The sequence below is a fragment of the Tympanuchus pallidicinctus genome, unplaced genomic scaffold (genome assembly GCF_026119805.1).
Source record: "Tympanuchus pallidicinctus isolate F22 unplaced genomic scaffold, pur_lepc_1.0 scaffold14, whole genome shotgun sequence".
Taxonomy (NCBI): Eukaryota; Metazoa; Chordata; class Aves; order Galliformes; family Phasianidae; genus Tympanuchus; species Tympanuchus pallidicinctus.
This window is the reverse complement of record NW_026294659.1, coordinates 8,584,611-8,602,490: the sequence shown is the minus strand read 5'-3', so window position 1 is coordinate 8,602,490 and position 17,880 is coordinate 8,584,611. Positions and strand designations below refer to the sequence as shown.

The window sequence follows — 17,880 nt, the reverse complement described above, 5'->3', positions numbered from 1 at the left end:
GCTGTGGCGGAAGGCGGGAGCCAGTGAGTGCGCGGAGGCTTCTCCTCATCCGAGCCCACCTAGGTGAGCAGGAGGGCAGGAGCCGCCTTTGCAGTGTATCACCCTGAATCTGAGTCTCTGGCACCACACGAAGCTGGCCAGTCCCGCTGGGCTGGCAGATGGTGCCCGCATCGGTGTTCAGTCACTGCCACTTCCCTCTGCCTCTCCGTGCAGGCTCTTGGTTCGCGCCCAGTGCCTCCCTCACAGGTCCTGCATCTCAGCCTGCTCACAGGGAGCTGCAGATCTGCCAGAGACCTGGGAACTAGCAGTAGATAGGAAAGGCAAAATACAGAGTCTGAGATGCTACTAGCTTATTAAGGAGAGAACGCTGATAGCTACGTGCGCGTGGCAGCTAATATTCCTTAATGCTACTGAGGTTGTCCTCAGTTTTACTGAAAAAGTGCCAACGTAATCGCTGGTGGGAATGTTTCTTGAACTGCCTTTGCACAGGCAACTGTGGACCCCCTTCACTCACCTCTGCTGATGAGCTCAACTGATGGCAGCAGAGGAACCTTGTTAGGGGTGAGCCTGGGTGATTCATAGGCTGATCCAAGGGATGGAACAACTCCCCTGTGAGATCAGGCTGAGGGAGCTGGGGCTGTTCAGCCTGGAGAAGGCTCTGCAAGACCTGAGAGCAGCCTGTCAGTATCAAAGGGGGGCTGTAAGAAAGAAGGGGACAGACTAGTTAGCAGGGTCTGGTGATGGGACATGGGGTTTCAAACTAGGAAAGGGGAGATTTAGATTGGACATATGGAAGAAGTTTTTTACAATACTGGTGGTGAGGCACAGGCACAGGTTGCCCAGAGAGGCTGTGAATGACCCGTCCCTGGAGACAATCAAGGTCAGGCTGGACGGGGCTCTGAGCAGCCTGATGTAGCTGTAGGCGTCCCTGTTCATTGCAGGGGAGTTGGACCAGATGGTTTCTAAGGGTTGTTTAGAACTCAGACAGTTCAGTGATTGTATAATTTAAATGCTGTAATGCTCCTTACTCAGAATGGAGGGGCTTTCTGGAGAGGCAACCAGTGATGCATATTCCACGTAATGGGATAGAAGCTAAGTGAAACTAATCAGCAAAGTGACAAGCTTTAACCTCCAGGCCAAAAGAAGCTCATCTCCTGTTATCTCCTGTGACCATGGGATAGCTCAGATGAATCCCTATCTGTAGCCTGAATGCTTTACCTCATTATCAGACAAATGATGTTACCGATGATAACACAGCATCACTGAAAGTCTTGGAGCTCTGAGTCACTAATGCTTCAGAAAGAAAAGCTGCTGTCACCAAAGCTGCCATGGACGACAGAGAATTGACCAATCCAATGCAAAGACATACAGTTCAAGGTTGGGCTTTTATTTAAGGCAAAATATAATCACAGCTTTTTATTGATATTAATATCATGGATATACACAGTTTGTTCTGCCACTATGAAGCTTAGTATTGTCACTGCTTTTAAAAAGCTATAAAATCTATTTTCTATCATAATCTACAATACAAAACTAATACAATAAACACATTCTGTAAGATCACAGTGTTTAAACATTAGAAGAGCAGGTGTCCTGCTTTTAAACAATAAGGTGCATTTCTAAAGAATCAAATCAATCTTGATTCTGAAGAGACTGTACGACAGTATGGCTGCAAATAGCTATTCCACTGAGACATGAATCTAGGATGTAGCATATACTCAAGAAATCAACACAATATTGGAATATATTGAAGTGTAACTAACAGAAACTGGACATAAACTAACACCTTTTATTAGTAATGTCATGGAAGTTCCCTGTACTTTTTATTGGTATTGGCTTTCATGCATATAGCAGACATTTTGAGCAAAAATGGGTATAAAGTTGCTATCAGATAGGACCCTGTGTATGCTAGCTTTCCTCTTAACATATGAGCAAGTATCAGTAATCCCACGGGACTTGTACTGAGGAAAGGTTTGCAGGTTTGGGGCCCAGAATGATGCAGTTTTGCCCCAATTTCACACATGTGGAAGGATGTAACCCTACATGCCTGAAATCAAATGGAGATTCACCACTGACGTAAGTGGGTTGCATATCTGGCCCCTAAAACAAGAGCATGAGGTCAAATCAGTGGCAAAATTACACCTTTGTTAGAAAACCTTCTCCTTTTGTGTGGTAATGATAATGAAGACAAAAGCAGAGCTTAATTTCAGGTCTGGCAGCCTTTCTCTTCTATATGAAATAGAATTCAGTATTTGAATAGGATTTGTTTTCTGTTCACTTACAGGATACTATTAAATTCAGGACTTCTATGTGAAATTTTCTGGGTAGTGTGCATGAATGACAGAAGGTTTGGGTTGGAAGCAACCCTGAAGACGGCCTTGGCTCCAGCCCTGCATTGGGCAGGGACACCTCCCATTAAACCTGGATGCCCCAAACTCTGTCCAACCTGGTTATGTATGGACATGCAGTGGTGTTGATGAGTATCACTGCACTATAAAGTATCTTTCATGAAAATACCATTTTACCACTAGGCAAAGTAAGTTTTTAAGGAATTTTCTATCATTTTGGTTGGTATTTCTGCGCTTGACCTAAATGCCTCCATCTTCTCTTGGAGCGGTCACACAATGAACAATGTCAAGAGACTTCCTTGTACACATTAAGGATCAATGCTGTCTTATGTGTTTTCAGACAGACTGCTATTTATGGATGGATTTCTTCTAGAGCATGGTTTTTAAATATATAGAGTATAGAACCAACAGTGATGCCAATGACAATACAAGTGACCAGAAAATTTAATAAGTGAAAGACAAGTCAAGAAGTTTGGGCATGTTAGTTTTCTGGGTATTTTTTTAACTGCTTAAGCATCCACAGTGTACATTTATTCTATTAAATGATAGAAGGCAGTAGGTTTAGCTACAGGCAATTCCTTCATAGGCAGATTTTTTTCAGCATATGATAACTTTGCTACAGTGGCAATGACTCAAACCATGCTATTCTCTTGGAAAATGCCTGTTCACACCCTTGAATTGCTGTCTTGTTTTGGGCCCTGAGCATTTTTGGATTATGGCTTTGAATTATGTTGTTCCCTCAATCATGTGATTTTTGGTCATTTTCTTATTTATTTTTAATTTGGCTTTGTGCTGCTTACTGCTTAATCCGGGACATTATATAAACTCAGATATCTTCTCAGAGCAATCACAAGATTGCTGATAGCCAGCAATTGCTCACCTGTGTATTTCTACACAGGAAGATTGCTCTTTACAATCCACAGAACAATTCTTACCCCTGATAAACTACTTCCTACAGATTACAATATGCACTCGTGTCAGTGAATATTCAGTCTATGTAGGAGATTACTGCACCTGAGATTTATTTGGCAGACCTCAGAGATGCACTCTGTCCATGGATCTTACAGGTCAAAATTTCAAAAGAAGTAACAAGGATATAGCCTCAAAATGCATGCATATGCTAAAATTGTTCTCTGTTTTCATAAAACATGCAGGATGTTGGCAGATGCTATTACTGTATATGCAGATAATGCTGTAAGTAAAAAAGACTGATTGCTTGTGAACATTTTCATTGTTTGTACCTGTATGTTTCTGAATACATCAGATACCTACCTATATTTTTTCTTTCATAGAATTATAGAGTAATATGGTTATGAAGGTTGGAAAAGACCACTAAGATACCCCTAGAATTAAAAAACCAACCAAACAACTATTCAATATAATTGTCATATTATCTGTATGTTGATATACTTATTACTAGAACATCAAAGTGGCATTACTTAATTTCACCGAGTAGTGACAACAGTGATCACTTCAGTTGCATTCATTTGTGCATATTTCCCAGAACTATTTAAATGCTTGTTTTGAGATGTTCATCCATTCCACTTATTTCTGATTGTCAGTAGAACTGAGATACAGAGAAGTAAACACACTTCTTTTTTATTTAACGATGCCTATCATCAATGAAAGTTATTCTACAGTATTATGATTTTTCCTTAGTAGGTAGGAAATGGCCTAGCCAGTGAGAAAAGACCACCTAGGAGTCTAAAAACAATGTAATGCAAATAAGTGGAACACTCCCCTTCAGCAAAATTAATTGATTTAATTTTCAAGAACAAAGGCATGGGCTGCTTGTTCAGCCTTCCAGACTTATTCATAGACTGGGAAAGAAAGGTGGGGAAAGTGAAAGAACCAACGGTGCAAACAAAGGAGATACTGAAAGCAGTAGCACAAGACAAGAATACTGTCATGCTGATAAGTTGTGAATAGCAGGAAAAAATAAAGATATATTTGTTAGAACTGTACTATTGCTGAAACATATTGCATGTGGCTCTACAAGTCCTAATATCGCTAAATCTTGACATCACAGATCTAATTTCCTTCAAAATTATTCTACAACAGTAACCTATAGATGGCCTACCAAAAGTCATGAATAGTATATAGCTCCTTAAACTGGTTTGTAATCTACAGCTTTACTCACAGACAGCACCACACGAACACATGCACATCACAAATAAGCACCAGCACCCACACAGTGCATCCTCTTGGCTTTAACAGCATAATCAGAAATACTATGGTATCACTTAAAATCCTATTGTCTACACTTTAGAAACTTAACAAAGCAGAGAGACTGATGTGCACAGGTGACTTGGTAACTCATGTTTTACACTTTGAAAGAGGCTTCTGAAGTTTCTGGTAATGCAGTCTTTTGTCACAGCGCTGTGGCAGAATCTATTTGGGAATATGGTCTTCCAGTCTCTCAGGTTTGATTGTGGAGCAGGAGGAAATAGCATCCAGCTGAGAATACCCAGCTTAGGACGAGCGATTGGTTTCCCCAAGCAGTACGGAGGGAACACGAAGGACCTGATTTTTTTTATCACATTAAAAGTGCTGAAGGCTCTAGTCAGGTTGCTTTCCTGTCCATGTCTTAATTGCAACACATTAAGGTTGCAACAGCATTTATGTAAACAATTGAAAAAAAAAAAAAAAAAGTTGAAAAGGAAATTGAAGTTGAAGAGTATTAAAAGGTGAAAACCCATGTCCACTTGATGACTAATGACTGGCAATTTCAGAAGAGGCTTGGAGTATATGGACACTGTGTTCAGGAGCTGTGACCACAGCACATCCCATCTCCCCCTCATCCCAGCCAGGTCAGATAAGAAAGCAACAGGGCTATAAGAACCAGCTTTAACTGCTACATCTGTTCCAAGATTTTACAAGATGTATCCCGTGAGACCAGGTGGTTTTGTTACTATTATTTATATCATAAATGATCTGAATCTTCTCTGATCTAAATCTAAAGGAATGAATCCTACAGAGACGTATTGTTTATGGTAAATTTTAACACCTGTGGTATATATTCCAATGTCAGCATTCGTGACTTGGACAGGGTCTAAGTTACTGCATTTATTTATTTATTGTGCTGTAGATGTATTGAGGTTTTGGCAAAGATTTCCTTCTCCAAGCCTCTCCTGAGAAAAAGAAATCTAACTGGATGCAGTTAAATGCTGTGGCTTAATGATAATTAAAAGGTAGGCACTGGGAACAAAATCAGGAGGACATGATTACCGTGCTGATAGGTGTAGATTCTGTTAAGGCTTAAGTTCAGCTTAAGTTTTTTGACTATGTGGTTATCAGGACACTAGGCCTTGTAATGTTTGCATCTGTAAATAGAATACTTGGCAATAAGTGTGGGATTGCAACTGCCTGAGCCCGATCACAGCAGAACCCAATCTTACAATAAGATAGAATCTGAGTACCACTACCCTAGAAGACAAATGGAGACTGAAAAATTAATGTTCACAGGGAAAAAGTGAATAGACCAAGTGTTACCTTCTTGTTAAAAAAGGTTCCAGCTATAAAATAGATTATCCATCTGCTTTACAGAAAGAAACTAGGTAAGAATCACAAAGGGCTTAGGATCTGACTGCTTATCTAACAGGTGCACTTAAACATGGCTGGGCAGAGCACAGGGACTTTCCATTCTCAGTTAAGCCTCACATGTAAACCCCTCTATGAAATACATGCTCCTATGTGTATGCATCTCACTGCTCACAGTGATGAAGGAAGTGACATTAATGGCTTTCTTAAAAGACCCTTTATCCCACAAATTATAAACCCATAACATCTGTATATTGAATTTTAACATTCATCAAAAGATTCCCAAATACTTGATAAGCTGAACTGCATTACTTTTGTCACCAAAGAAATACGATTACTTCTATGATTAGGTAATTAATTAAAGCTGCACAGTGCAAAACAAATAGCAAAAATATTAATCTGCAGCTCATAGTAATGCAAGTCATCTTGTAATGAGTGGCATGAGTAGGAATGGAATTAGTATGTTAAAATGCAGAAGGATTGCAAGACTTAGCTCTATCTTACAGCCTGATCAAGCCACTGAAATTAAATGGGAACTTCAATCCATTAGGCATTAAATACAAGGAAACTGTAATCTCCAGCTGAGAATGCAGGAAGAGAGACTGCAATGTTTGGCAGTGCACACAGGTCAGTTTTTTCACTCTAAATGCAAAGTTTTGAAATAGTGGCCTTCCCGATCTGTCCTCAAAGATAATTGCATTACATTATTCCCAATAAATAAAAATAAATAAAAATAGTAAAGATTTTTAAATATAGGTTTTGTTTTCATAATTTTTCTACTACAAATCTATGCTAGCATTTTCTTTAGCTTTTAATTATCATTTCATAAATATAATATATATGAAACAGTATAATTGCAACCTTAAGTGCTAGTGCAACTAGTATGGAGGAGATCATTTATTTCTACAGCTACAAGTCATTTGGGCACATACATTGTTTTATTCACCAAGAGAAGCAACAAATTGAGTTTTTCTATCAGGTTTTTCTTTAGCTCAGTTTGCCATCGGAGGTTTGCATTCAGTTTTCAGGGCTTGGAATGAACAATTCATTGGGAAAATTGTTCTTCTGTTCTCTGAACTACGTATGTTATTGTTCAGAAATGCTGCTCAAGGTAATTAATTTTTAAAGGAAGCTTTTGTATCACTGAACAATACCTATTCTAGCAATGCTGTACTGTGAAGAAGCATCTGCCGGTGGTGTCTTTGCTATGTAACTTTTCAATCCAAGTCTCCACGGCAGCACTAATTATCCCTGCAGAAGGGAAAGTATTGGTAAGAGTGCCACAGTTGGGGTAAACCAGTAAGGAGACCAGCTCCTCACCACAGACTGAGCTCCAAAAGGAAGGGCCAAATTCAGTTCTCATTTACACACATGAAACTCAGTGAAATAAATGATCCTTTGAAACTGCAGGCTGCATAAATAGCTAGCTACAGAACTATCCTTACGTACACATGAAAAGAGCTCCAGGATACAGCTATTTCTAACACATGGCACTAGTACTAGTAAACATGGTCGAGGTACAAAATCCCAGATTTTGCCTTTGTGCAGTGTAGTGACACGTCTACAGCGCCCTCCCTGGAAAGTGCATCACTGCGTAAAGACTTGCTTTTGCAAGTCTCCTTTTCAAACATCCTGGATGTACCACTTTGTTTCTTCTTTGCATGTCCCTTAATTCTAGCTTGCTTTTTCTCCTGTGTAGCCACCAAATTTGATAAACCAAGTTTGATAATGCTCCTTTCTCTATCACTTAAATATATTTTACTTCTTTACAGATAAATATCTACCCCATCAGATTCAACCCCTTCCCCTTTTTTGAACTGACCCCACCCCCCTTTTTTTTTGCTCACATGCTTCCCTTACCCAAAGCCTAAGTGAATTTACTTTCACCTGCCTCCCAGTTACATTAAGGCTAGCATTAGTGGTACCACTGGCTTGCTTTGAAAATAGCCTCTCACAAACAGGTGAAACCACAGGTGCCTCTCCCATTGCCACAGGAATGCAGCCCTGAATGATGTTGTTCTCTACACAAAGACACTGAAGAGAGGAAACTCGGCTTGATTGGGCTGCAGCAAATCAGTCAGGAAACACACAGTCCCCGAGAAGCCTTCATACAGACTATATACACTTTCTAGTGCCCGGGAACCAGCCTTAAATTCCTCTGTAAATAAGAACTCTGCAAACCTAAGAAACAGAAGAAAAGATGATGATGATTATTATCAGTTTAAACACGTAGGTTTAATCACAGAAATAGGAAATCCCAGAAGGCTGTTCCTTCCCACCACCCGGCTCCCCTCAACAGCAATCCAGGGCCACAGGCAGGAAGGCCGCCGAGGGAGTTCAGGCACCTCTCCCACTGCAGGCAGCCTGACAACAGCACTGCATGTGATGCTGCAATCGCAGGCCCTAAGCAGCTTTGTGAATGTTCTGGAGACTTTCTGGTATGACCCTGAACGCAGGAAGTTATAAATACTAACCTTTGGGCCCTGTAGATGTATTTTGAGTTTCCAGTGAGCCTATAGAGCAGCAGGAACACATAAGCACTACCAGCCACTCCATGGCATATTCCAGGTCCCTTCTTCAGCAGGCCTTTCTGCCAGGTTAGCTCTCCACAACGGATACAAGTGTCCAGGTACTGAGGCTTCTTGGAAACGAGGTAAGCTTTGGCAAACAGATATGCAATGCCTAAGAAAGCAGCAGTGAAGAGTCTTTTGTAATCAGTAGGCCAAGGCTTCCATAGAACACACAACAAAACAAAGATTAATACGTAAATATATAACAGATTGACATAAAAAACCTGCAGTCTCTTGCTCTACACATATCAATGTTACATGTCTACATATGATGGGTATCTGGTAGGCTACAAAACATATGATAAGACAAACTTAGACACTCCCTGTGACACCACCGCTTTCAGTCTTCTCAAAGCAACACTTAATTTCCAGTTTTGCTCTAATATTCCCAATCCTTTAGCACATTTCTTTAAAATAGGAAGCACTCATCACAGTGTTCTGCCCATTTCAAATCCCCAGCCACCTTGTCTCTTTACACTGACAGAAACACAAGGATGGGCAAGATGGGCAATGCAGCTGTAATGGCAATAGGTACAATTTTTCACTGAATTAGAAAAAAAACTTGTTATGAACAGTTATGAATACTAACCTCATTTAAAAAAAAAAAAGCTATTCAGCTTATTTTTTGAGAAAATTCAAATAAATTGATCATTATCTTCAACAGAGCACGGTACTGCTTAGTTCACGGTAACCTTATAAGAATATGTATGACCAAATCAAGCACCTGAGCAAGGGAGCATTTTGAATAGCTCACTAGTGGTTTGAATATAATACACCAAAGTAATTGGAGAGTGTTCTTATAAGCTACGTGTGCTTTATTGCCTATGAACAATGCTAGGATGCAGGATTTTCTGGGAAAGAACCACAGTAATTAATGAATTTAGATGTCTGCTAATGTCTTCTAAAGTAACTTCTCTATGACCTTTGCGATTTTGTCACCTTGGCTGAGTCTCACTGCATCTCTCCACTTATTAATAAATCCATGTAAAAAAATGTCATGATATTGAAACAAATAGGGTATCCTCCCTGCAGATTTCCTCACTAGACCGGCCATGCTACAGAAGTCACTTTTTTTGTCTTAAAAATAAAAAAAAGCTTGATAAGCTAAAGCTGTTTTCATGTTACTTCACTAGAGTGCAAGAGCAAGAAGATTGCTCCTTCATAAGACACTAAGAAAAAGCTCGTTTGAGGGATATTAACTAATTGTGTACTTTTTGAAGTTTAAATAGAAAACCTTGACAAGCAATGCCTCAGTGCTCATGGTCATTCTTGAACAGCAGTCAGTTTCTCTGTAACCTTCTAGGTTCATGTTACAAAACCAATAGGACTGGTCAGCAATAAAATTCTGCCAGTGGGTGAAAGAGCAATTTCAACACACAGCATTCCTTGTGCAAACTGCTAGGGTACTGACTAGATTCTGAACTGACAGGCATCAGCCTTAACTCATGAGTCCAAGCTAAGTATTCTCTTTCTCTCTTAAAAGCAGTTGTATATGGATGCCTTTTTTTTTTTTTTTAAAAAAAAAAGCCTCTTGCTAGTACAAAGTCTCCTTCACATGCAAATATCAGTCAATTTAATGTATCTCTGTGTAATGTGCATAGGCTTAGCCTTTAATTCTGATGAGGGAAAAATTCTTCTGAATGCCTTCTCAATACTCACGTGTGCCTGCATCTGTGTATTCCAAAACCCCAGAACTCTTTCAGCTTAGATCACAAATGCTAATAAAATAGGAAATATTCCTTCTAGCTGCTTTGACAATAAATAAAACAGTTTTAACTGACAGAATAAATAGTTCACCTGTATCTCATAAAATGTCAGTATCAGTCAAATTTAACCTGAGATTATCTTCTACATGGAATCACCAAATGTAGAGAAACATTGGGCCATGCATAGCATCAAATGGAAAAGAACCTGGAGCTCCGTGACACCAGTGAACAAGCTCATTCTCCCGCTCGATCGTCTCCCCCAGCTCAGGAGGCCAGTTGCTATTCTGCTCTTGGTCCATGAGAAAGTCAACACTCTGCCACACAAGCTCCTGATCTGCTGGCTGCAGGTACTCAAAATAGGAAAGTAACATCTGAAGTATTGATGAAAGTCCATGTGCTGCACCTGTAAAGAACAGCAACAGTCAAAAGGAGAAGGGATGTTTAGGTCCCACCTCCATCCCCTTGTATCTTTCTTTGGGGACTGATTTCATTGTCAAGTGCATGGGTCTTTAGTCTTCCTCAGGCACATTACAGTGGTGCTTGGAATGAAAGCACTTCAGTTGCATGACACAGTTATTTGTTACTGCTTCAGTCTTTTCCAGCTTTTCCAGCTAAGTGTGAAAGCACACTCTTACTGTGCTATCTGCTTGAATATTTGCTGCTACAATTCTTTCCAACTGGAGTGATTGTGCCTTGTTAGACACAGTTGATATAACTGCAGAGAAATAACCTCAATCACAACTCAAACCAAACTGGAACCAGACTGAGAAGTTTAAAGGTTCAATTATCCTATTTCACAATAATGATAATTAAACACTTTTTTCAAAGGTTTAAGAATAAGAAACATCACTTTTAGGAAAGGAAAACATCTTATCTTACTCTGGAGAAATCCCACACGATAGGCTTTATAAATTTTATTTGTAAACCATCTCCTGTCTCAGCATCTATGCACTGCATCACTGCCAAAGCAGATATGTTCTACTCACCAAGATACTCAGTTCCATAATAGGAATACATGAGTGGGAACGGTTTCCTCTTCTTCACTGCGTATTGCTTTCCTGATTCCAGAATGGCCAGGCAAATTGATTTTATTTGTGCTGGGGTCAGCACCTAAGCAGAAAAATAAAAACAAACATAAAGAATACTATAATAATTTTGGACAGTTTTCGTGACCCTGCTTTTTTTCCTGGTGCACAAGACAAAGTACTGCCTTCAGTCTTCTGCGCATGCTGTAAGCTACGTTCCTATTAAGAGCTTCTTATGTAACACAGTACTTTTACATGTTTCTCAAAAATAGTTTCATCACATCTTACGAAATCAAAAATCACATCTTAGATCATAGAATCACAGAATCATAGAATGGCTGGGGTTGGAAGGGATCCTAAGGATCATCAAGATCCTGTGTCCCACACAGGGCCACCAACCTCCCCATTTAATACTAGAGCAGGTTGCCCAGGGCTCCATCCAATCTGGCCTTGAACACCTCCAGGGACGGGGCATCCAACCTCTCTGAGCAGCCTGTGCCAGTACCTCACCACTCTCTTGGTAAAGAACTTTCCTCTGACATCCAATCTAAACATTCCCTCCTTGAACTTAAAACCATTCCCCCTTGTCTTATCACTGCCTACCCTCGTAAAAAAGTTGTTTCTCCTCCTTTTTATAGTCCCCTTTTAAATACCGGAAGGCTGCAGTGAGGTCACCCCGCAGCCTTCTCTTCTCCAGGCTGAACAAGCCCAGCTCCCTCAGCCTGTCTTCATAGGGAAGGTGCTCCAGCCCTCTGCTATCATCTTTGAGGCCCTCCTCTGGACCCCCTCCAAAAGCTCCACATCTTTCCTGTAGGGGCTCCTGTGGGAGCCCCACACCTGGGTGTAGTACACAGATGAGGTGAAAGGAGGCCCACTAAGAGCCACTGCCTTCCCTTTCCAGAGGTACTTCAGCCTGATGGAAGCAGACAACAAGCGCCAGACAAGATGCAAGAAACAGAATGAAAAGGCAAAGGAAAGCAGACCTAGAGAAGTAAATATTACAGGCTTCACTGGGAAATACAGAGAGAGACAGATTTTCCTTTAAACAATAAAAGAGGAAGCAAGGAAGAGGGTATGAAACTACTGAAAATCATGGAACCTACATATACATATGTAGGTTCCAAAACATCTTACTAAAGAATCACCCCTTCTTACTTCACAGAAATGCTAACAGAAATGGCCAGCTGTATTTACTGGATGTTGTCATTACAAACAGGTTAACACCACCTTTCTTCTAATGGAGTGCTAAGAAATGCCCCACTCAGCAGTGTCAAACGTAAATAGGATTGACAAGCCATATATTTTACCAGACATGAAGTATTCCAAGTAACTGACTCAAAGTATTCAGTGAGGAATCTCTTCTGCAGCACTTAACTACAGCACTAATGATACTCAAACTCACTGCAATCATTTGCATGTCCCCCTGCACGTTCTTGACAGCACCTAAGTCATTAACACCATTCAGTGCTGTAGCATTTTGGCTTTAGCACAAAGCCTGCATGGCAGCCGTGTTCTGCAAAAATACATTTTGACTTATGAAAAGAGCACTGGGAAAGAAAAAAATAAAAAGTAAAATGAGGCAGAAAAAAGCCGTAGAAATACCCTTGAAAAGATAACAAGATAGAGAATAATCCTAAAGCTAACTGAGCTTATCAACTTAATGTCTCTAAAATGGCTATGAACACATTTGCTTTTGTTGTAATTTTTAATATCAGAGGACTCACCATTGATTCTTTTTTAAAAAATGCCACCTGCATTAAATTTGGAGGCAACATTTGTTATAAAAATATATACTTCTGTTTGGCAATGAAAAGATACTGTGGATAATCAATGTCAGAACTTGGCTGAGAAATAATGACTGAAAAATCTTGTTTATCTATCTTTGTACAACTTGGAGAAGAAGCCGGTTCTGATCTTGATTAGTGTTCTTTAATGTTACTGCAGTAGAAGTAAATAAGCTGTTAACATCTGGACACTTCACCCATTTCCAGTCATCTTAAGATTAATTGTTTCAGCTTCACTGAATTTCATAATGGCTAAAATCCTAAACAAATGAGCAGATCACAGACACGGCGAGACACACCGCATTCTCTCCTGACTTCTGATTTAGTCTTGCACTTGGGGACCTAATCCTCCAAATCCCGGACTTTGTCAAAGGATTAGTAAGGTAACCCTTGAAAAATAAAAGTGAAGGCTAAGATCTCCTTATTGTCATTCTGGAAGGCAAAAGCATGCTGATTACAGACACTGAGATCAGTTCATTTTCTCCATGTGATTGTAATAAATGAGCTGGATTTCAATATAAACCGTGTTTGATCAACTTATTTTTATGTTCAGCACATTTAATCTTAAATTGAATTAAAGACCATTTCAAAATGCTAATTGTGGTCTTTAAATGGATTTTTACTTCTACCCAAATCCAGCACTGCACAATGCTGTGTAAAAAATCTCAGCTAGTAAGAACTGCATCATTCACCATATTTTAATAAAAGGTAAGTGTAAAAAGCAGAATGCTTAAGCACTGTGATTACTTATGTGTATGCACAAAGTATATCCCACTGGCTGGCAAAGTAATATCACTTCACATATGCAAAGTCAGATAAAAACTGAATACTGAAAATCATGATTGGAATGGATGATAGAAATCAGCACATCCACACGACTGGATGAAATGGAGAAGAAAATAACCCATATATTTTGAAAGCAACCTTCTGTCTCTGGCCACTCGAATTGGCCTATGAGCATGAGACAGGTAGGAGATGTGCACTAAGAGATGAATAGGAACATTTCTGTGCTGACTCCAAATATCTCTTCCCAAGCACCTCGATTCACAGGCACCGTATGCAGAGCTGCTATTTTCCAAAACCCTTACTACACAGATTTGTATTTGTTCCTTATTCTAGGAAGCTATTAACTGAGAATAGAGACTCTCATAATAATTACTAGTGGTCTTCCAAAGATTTTTATGATCTGTTATCATATTTAAGATCTCCACTGCCTTGCTACATTCTCTTTCAACAAAATCTGTGTTAAAAGCTCCTCAAGATTTCTTTCATCTTGCCACAAATCAAAAACTATGGGTGTTCTCTGTATGCTCCCTCACAGCATCTCCAAAAACAGCTAAAAACATGTCACCACAACAGCTATCGGAGAATACACGGATCATAACCACAGATGGTTTAACCACCATGCTACAAAGTTCATTTTCATTTCAATGGAGTCACAGTGCCAACTTGCCTCTGGGAATTACTGAACTAATATTAGAGACAGCAAAGAAACAGACCGATCTTCCCAAAGTCTTTAAAGGATAAACTGCATACTGCTGTCACATCCTCTGGCAAAACCTGGATGATGCTTTAATGAAGAATTACATCAGCATGAGAATATGCTGCCCAGAAAAAAAATCAAGCACACATCAAGCTTCTCAAGCTATACTTTTTATAAATTTGAATTGCATTTACTATGTGCATGCTGCAGAGCAGGTAGAATTATTCTTTATTATGTCAGTATACAGCCAAAAGACTACTGACACTGAGACATACACTGCTGATGGCTTAATATTTCAGCTAACTCTTTTTGTATTTTTAACGACATCTAAATCCATTCTGTCATCTCAGAAGTGTTCATTTCAGCTTCCCCCCTAGATCACAGTTTGAAGTACATTTGCAAAAGTATTCTACATTTCACCTGCATTTACATCATTGCACAGCGATGCTGGCTGCTGTTAATAAAAAAAGCTCCATTCACAGTGGTGACAGTGAATTTCCATTCACCTTCTACTTTAAGCACAATAAGTGAGCAGTACTGATACTCAGTATTTGAACTGTATTGTCTGTGCTCTGGAGCCCTACTTAGAGTCACCAATACTGCTGTGATTGCTTCCATAGTGTCTCTGCTTTTCTTTTATGTCACTACAGACAATGTGCATCCTTCCATTAAGGCATTCCACAGATATGTGAATGACTTAAGCCAGGTACATTATTCAGCAAATCCACGCTAAGACACAGCAAGGAAAGGCTATGTCTAAAACTGTCTCAGAGCTCTTTTTGTTGTTAGAGGTCTTTCTCAACTTGAGATTGTTTAGCTGGAAGTAAATAACTCCACAGCTCCATTTAATCTGCTAAGAGAGATTTACTAATATACTGACTAAGACAGTGCTGTGCCCTAGATACGTGTTTCAAAAACTGTGGACAGAAATCTTGACCTTGAGAACACAGCAGAAAGCAGCAGCAGAACCAGTTTTTCATTGCTTCTGATTATAATAACGTTTTCTGCACTTTATCATCCCTCTGAATGCTCAGTACAAACCGAGAGGCTTTTTGAAAACCTACATAAAAACTGCACACTGTATTGAGCATGTTTGAGGACAGTACACTTTTAATTCACCAATGCATATTTATTTTCTCAGTGCTTTTTCCTGTATGTGCAAAACAGAAGGCATTACTGAACACCAAGCATCGTCAAAATAAGTTGAAGAAATTGAGTCAGTCTGAAAACAAGCGGACAGCAGCTTTGCCACCAGTCTCATCTTCTGGAAGACCAGCAGAGGGAGCTTGTGAATTAGTTATAATACTCAAAAACATTTCAAGGATGCAAATTGCTATTTGGCAGGACAGCTGACTGGAGCAGAATGGTGCTGGAGCCAGCCTGATATTTTAATGACAACTTACTGCACTACGTGGCGTTAAAGTTCAATTTGCTGAGGTTGATCCTTTTCTACCAAAGACAGGGCTTAGAATTGTTCAGGAACCTTTCCATGCAGTGTCGTGGCCAGATTTTTCTTTCAGATGATGCTATGAAACCAAGGAACAGTAAAAGGTACAGGGACACATTTGCTGCCTGTCCACAATGTTCCAGACCCCCATTGCTGCTTTTGGTTAATGTGTCAATTTTCATTCCTTTGAGTCTTGTTTTTATCATCAGCATGGCAACAATATCAGTCCTATCCTATTATGTGGGTGCATGAATCAGATTATTGGTAAAGACAATACATCACTTTTACTATCACTAACAGAGTAAAAAAAAAAATTCCATGGGTCTCACTTGTCAGAACAATTATATTCTGCAATTAAACCTCTCCTTTAGAAAGGCAAAATTTCAGATATTGCAGCAAACGAAGTGTTGCAAAAAAGGACAGAGTACCACTACTGCTGTACCTAGCAGGCTGCCTGGGAGCAGCTGGTGCTGCTGTACAGTTGGTCAAATGGAATGAGCATCGTTATTCACTGTGTCAAGGTAAACACTGGGGAGACTCAGCAACCAGCCTTTTCTCAAACTCTGTCCCAGGTCAATAAAAAGAGGGGAAAAGCATCAGTCTCTCTGTTTACACTCTGTTCTTCTTTCTGATCTCCCTCTCCGTTGATGAATGCACCAATTGCTGGCTGGATGCTGCTGGCTACTTCTAATACAGCAGTTTTCCTAGATCTTGGGAAAGAAACAGGAAGTCCCCATCATCCTCTTCGCTTCAAGAGAGTGGGGAGGCACAGATGTTCAAAAGCTCATGTTCAAAAGCTGCTTGGACACAGTTCCAGGCACCTTGATCTAGGTGTGCCTGCTTGAGCACAGGTTGAGCCAAATAGGCAAAGAGGTCGCTTTGAATCTCAATCATTTGGTGATTCTGAGACACTCTGGCAATAGAGACCTCAGGATGTGGCCATAATAGATGTATCAATTGTCATCTTTCTGTCATCCAAATCCTTTGTTGGTGCTCCTGTGTCAATCCTCCTCCCTCAGCTCCATCAGAGCAGCTTCACAACTGCAGATGAGTCAGAAATCAGTACTCCACAGATACTGCTTTCCTTCCATCTGTGCTCCCCCACACAGGAAGGAGGAAGATTATTTATGTAAAATCTTCTTCATCAGTGGGGAATCCTTTGGCTGCGTTTTGTCTCAGTCACAATGTACACCCATACATGAATCCTTCAGTTAACTTATGCCAAAAATGCAGCAGTGAGCTGTTATATCCTGATGGGAGCTCTGTCTGTACTTGAGGTAAGCGTTCCTGACAATTCTGCATTATGAGTATAAACATCTTCCAAGCCGGGCACCTCACTTGGCCTTGAGGAACAAGCTGCCCACTGTGTTGTAGCTGTGCTGTGCCAGGATGCTAACCCATTTTTTTACACTGATATGAAAGGAACATCTGCTCTACCCACGTATTTTGGATTAGCTTACCTCCCCTTAGCAGCAGGTCTGCTGGTTCACTGGAAGCCAATTCATGCCTTCAGCTGTTCCACTGATATTTTACATTGTAGCAGAGCTGACCTGGTGCTTGAATTGGTTGATGGTGTAAACTACACAGAAGCATCAGAACAATGCCTGTGCTTACAGCTCCAGAGCGATAGGAGACAGGATTCATGAAACAGCCTTTCCAGAAGATTAAAGCTTGGACGAGAGAGCCTCCCCAGACACTGCAGTAACCTTGGCAGTTCTTGTCTGCACTCAGAAATGATGCAGGTCGTTGGGCATGCTTATTTGCTGTGCCATCTTAGGCAGCCTCTCTTTGGAAAAAAAGTTATTGGTGTTTGTACAAATCTGCATGTCAACAGAACTTGATCTCAACTGGTTGGCAACACTGCCCATGGCAGAGGGTGTTGGAACTAGATGATCTTTAAGGTCCTTTCCGACCCAATCACTTTCACGGTTCTATGGTTATCATAAATTCCTTTTCATGCTGCAATTCTATAAATCA

The 17,880-nt window shown here is 40.2% G+C and overlaps 1 protein-coding gene across 1 annotated transcript in view; it reads right to left on the bottom strand.

The window, feature by feature from the left end:
* Positions 1-1,366: 1,366 nt before the first annotated feature.
* Positions 1,367-17,880, bottom strand: part of LANCL3 (LanC like family member 3) — a 34,567-nt gene continuing 18,053 nt past the window's right edge. Inside the window, exons 2-5 of the mRNA XM_052674308.1 lie at positions 11,151-11,274; positions 10,370-10,567; positions 8,363-8,570; positions 1,367-8,069 (exon numbers count right to left, since the gene is read on the bottom strand). Coding sequence (XP_052530268.1) covers positions 7,910-8,069; positions 8,363-8,570; positions 10,370-10,567; positions 11,151-11,274 — 690 coding nt within the window. The 3' untranslated portion in view covers positions 1,367-7,909. The remainder of the gene's footprint in view (positions 8,070-8,362; positions 8,571-10,369; positions 10,568-11,150; positions 11,275-17,880) is intronic.